The 3883-nt window shown below is 44.5% G+C and overlaps 1 protein-coding gene across 1 annotated transcript; it reads left to right on the forward strand.

Annotated features, from left to right (window-relative positions):
• The first annotated feature begins 1448 nt into the window (after positions 1-1448).
• On the forward strand, positions 1449-3206 carry LOC115028637 (AT-rich interactive domain-containing protein 2-like). Its single transcript, XM_029462527.1, has 4 exons — positions 1449-1560; positions 1684-1777; positions 2683-2737; positions 3115-3206. Exons 1-4 carry the CDS (start codon positions 1469-1471, stop codon positions 3204-3206), a joined length of 333 nt encoding a protein of 110 aa, XP_029318387.1. The 5' UTR covers positions 1449-1468.
• The last annotated feature ends 677 nt before the right edge of the window (positions 3207-3883 follow it).

A 3883-nucleotide genomic window follows, 5' to 3' on the forward strand; every position in this document is an offset into this window, starting at 1 on the left:
TCCGCCTGGCAGCTCCAGGCAGAAGGGATCAGGAGTAATTTCTCCCATCCCGTGAGATAAAAGTGTTTTTGAAGTGGTCAGCAGGGGGACAGGGCAGCTCCCACCGCGGGAACAGCTTTCCAGCCACACATGACAAATGACAAATAAAATACAACTATGAACAGATCTCAATGTGCAATGAGAGTATTAATTTTGAATAAAAAAATATTAAAGCCTATTTATTGTCCGACATTCCCCAAATCAACAGGATTTCTGCATAACATTTGACTTCATGTCAAACTAACCAAATCAAGCTGAAAATAAAGGCTGATCATATACAATCAATTCATTTCTGTCATGTTTTCAATTAAAAGTTAAAACCCCAGTTGTCAAAATATTATATCACAAAAATAAATACATTTTGGATATATGACATAACACATGTTTCAGGAAAAGGATGTGAACAATATATTCAGTATTTGATCAATTAGCCTTCAGACAATAATTGTGAAAAAGCACCAGTAAACAATAATAACTCATGAATTAATAGATCTGTTTATTTTATGTTTTTAAATAAATATAGGAAGGAATTACTTCTTTGGGAAAGTTATTTGTGTCCTTATACCTTATTTTGTTGTAGAATAGATTTTAAAGAAATCTCGTGAATAGAGGATTTAAGTGGCTGCATGGTATAATACAATATTGCTGTGGTTTTTGTATGACATTTTTACAGGGTTACTTTTCTTTCCTATTGGACTCTTCATCCTACTAACATCAGTGAGGTAAAATACTGTTATAAGCCAGTTATAAAGATGGTAGTGTGGAAAAATAGTCCCGATCAAATGAAGGGTTGCCCTCTATTAAACGCCTGGTTGGGATAACAAGGGGGCTATGTTAATTAGTGTTATCCCCTCCCCCCACGGGACATTTCCAAGTGCCTCCTGACCCGTTTTCCAAACAGAGAAACGAGTTGTCAGACGGTCCCTAAAAAAGAAAACAGTCTCTATTGTTCCAGCCTCTGCTGTGGAGGCTGCAGTGCCGCCGGTGGCCGCAGAGGGCGCTGCGCGCATGGCAGGCCGGGCTGCGCGGCCTTCACATCTTTTTGTCTGAGAACTGGATCCTCTGCCGCTCTATGGTGTGTGCGATAGCCTCGGAGCTGCGTCCGTAACACACTGTCAAACCACTCCAAACGAATACAACCGCGACCAAAAGCATTAATTCTACACATTCTGCCATGGCGTTTCTGATCTGCCGCTGAATCGGTCGTATTTGTGACTGTTCGCTGGAACTTAGTCCGGGCTTGAATCGGCTTGCTTTCTGTGTGCATCAGTCTTTATTAGCGAGCTGCCGCTCTTCTTGCTATCAGCTATTTCTTTAACTTTTTAAACACTCAGCTTCGCGAATGACTGAGCGCCGGCGGAGTATGGGATCCTTGGTGTCTTAAGAAGCGACTGAAGTGGGGTTTTAACCGTTTTTGCATGCAAAAACAATGGCAAATTCGACGGGGAAAAATCTACTAGATCAGCGAAGGAAAGGACAGGCTTTCCTGGACGAGCTGCGGCAATTTCACCAAAGCAGAGGGTGAGATTGGGGCGTCTTTATTCCCAAGAAATGCAACTTTAAATCTCCCTTGCATGTGCCTGTGAGTGAACCAAAACTGTTATTTAAATATGTATGCCTTTATTTCTTGTGTTTCCCCCTCAGATCGCCGTTCAGAAAGATTCCTATCGTGGGTGGGAAAGAGCTGGACCTGAATGCTCTCTACATCAGAGTCGTCTCTTTAGGAGGATTTGCTAAGGTGAGTGGGAACTAAAAGTGGATTTCTGCTCTCCCGGCTGTCTGTGTTGTCCCCGGTGGACCACTACACAACTCCGTGTGGGGACCCCGGGACACGGAACCCTCTCCACGGACGGTAGTGGGTCGGTGTTGGCCTTGTGCTAGTGTGCCATGTATCTCTATGCAATGTGGTGGCTTGTGTTGTTGTGTGGTTTGAATTGAGGGACCAACCGCTCGCAGTCAGAGTGCAGTCGGAGCGACTCGAAATTAGCGGGCACGTTTAACATCGATTATCGGCACGGAGCCCGGGCCCGGGAAACACCGCGGAGGACACGGCGGCACGCCCGGGCTTTTACCGGCAGTTTTCACCGGGGGAAGCTTCGTTTTTTCTTTCTCGCCATAGCCATCTTTCTTCTGCTTCATGGCTGATTACAAAATGTAGGCCTCACAGGCCCGTGTAGTGAATACAGCAAACGGGAACAAAACCTACTACAGAATCAAACGGACCCCCCGCGAGCTCGAGCGTTAGTTCGTCGGTAGAAACAGCTCGTGGGAGTTTAGCCTCGTGAGGTTATAACGCAAAAAATGTAAAGTCAAGTTAGCTTGTTAGCTACAGTGCTAACTAGCCTCAACAGTAACGATACTGACCTAAAGGGAGTCAGGCAGTTGTACTTACTGATGTGACAAATGTAAATATGTTCGGCTAACAAACACATTACAAGCTAATTACATGCGATTATACCAAATAATTGCTAGATTATTTAACATTTTTTCAGTATTTTTGGATATTTATCAGTTTGAGAAAGTTAGTGAGTAATTATTCTGAGATGGCCTCATTGGGAGAACCTGTAGCAGACAGATGGTTGCAGTGTAACCGCTCTTTTTGTTGTTGCTTTATCTCCTAACCAACTCATCTCCTCCTCTCAGGTCTCTGATAAAAACCAGTGGATTGAACTTGGAGAAGAGTTTAACTTTCCAAGGAGTTGTTGTGTTTTGACTGTTGTTATTTTATGGGGACAGAACAGATTATTTTACTGTAATATATCAATTCTGGATGAAGAATAAATGATTCTGCTGTAATTATAAATTACATTTGTGTCTCCTGTAGCAGCAAAAGAAACTATACAAAGCTGCACAACAGAGAAGAAAAACAAAGTTGTAAAGTCTTATTGTGTCACGTCTGGGCCAGTAAAGTCTTGTGGCAGTTTGCTTTATTGCAGATGTAATGTTGATCATTCAGCCAAGTGTGCATGCTCACAACTTCCGGTGGCATTAGATCACTCACTCCCTCCCCTAATCACCCAGCATGCATCTTGCTCCAACTGTGACAGTTTAAATATCTCAACTGATCCCTCCAAGTACAATATGTTCCTAACAATGAGGTGAGTCCATCCCAATATTTGAACATGATGTCGGGCCGCCAGAAGATGGAGCCACTTTCCAGCAAATGAGTCCACATAGGCCTTTAAGCTGAGGGTGCAGGCTGCAGGGCCAGGGCGCAGGGAGCAGGAGCAGGGAGCAGGGTGCAGGGCCCAGGGCACAGGCTGCAGGGAGCAGGGTGCAGCAGCACGTGCAAGCAGCAGACAGCAGAGGGTGCAGGGAGCGGAGCAGGGTGTAGGGAGCAGGCAGTAGGGTGCAGGGAGCAGGCTGCAGGGTGCAGGGAGCGCAGCAGGGAGGTGTGAGGATGTTGCATGCACTGAGCGTCCCACTGGGGTCTTTTGTCTTGGTGCTTGAGGCAGCTTGGGTTTACGGCCCATTTGCGCCATATGCCATGAGAGGCTAGACTGTCACATCAGATGAGAGACTCTGTGTGATGGCATAACTGACCGTGCACTTTCAAGTGCACATTCCCAGCCGCTACACACCATCCATCACTTCTTACATGCACTTTAAATGTGTGGCTGCAGACTGCAGGGCATGGAGCTGAAGTTCAAGCTGCTTATTGTTTATAGATTTTAAGCTTCCATTTCCCTTAATATGTACCTTTAAGCATTAGTTTATATAAATTAATGTATATTTGATCTTTTAAGGATGCATGGACTAAAGCCTGTGAAAACATATCTGATACTTTACAGTAAATCTCAATCATTGGGATAATCTGCTGGAAGTCATTTTAAACATTTATATA

This window comes from Cottoperca gobio, chromosome 23, assembly GCF_900634415.1.
Source record: "Cottoperca gobio chromosome 23, fCotGob3.1, whole genome shotgun sequence".
Taxonomy (NCBI): domain Eukaryota; kingdom Metazoa; phylum Chordata; class Actinopteri; order Perciformes; family Bovichtidae; genus Cottoperca; species Cottoperca gobio.

Coding starts and splice junctions, on each gene's coding strand:
- LOC115028637 (XM_029462527.1), top strand. CDS start 1,469: ATGGCAAATTCGACGGGGAAAAATCTACTAGATCAGCGAAGGAAAGGA. Junction 1,561..1,683: donor CAATTTCACCAAAGCAGAGG/GTGAGATTGGGG, acceptor TTTCCCCCTCAG/ATCGCCGTTCAGAAAGATTC. Junction 1,778..2,682: donor CTTTAGGAGGATTTGCTAAG/GTGAGTGGGAAC, acceptor TCCTCCTCTCAG/GTCTCTGATAAAAACCAGTG.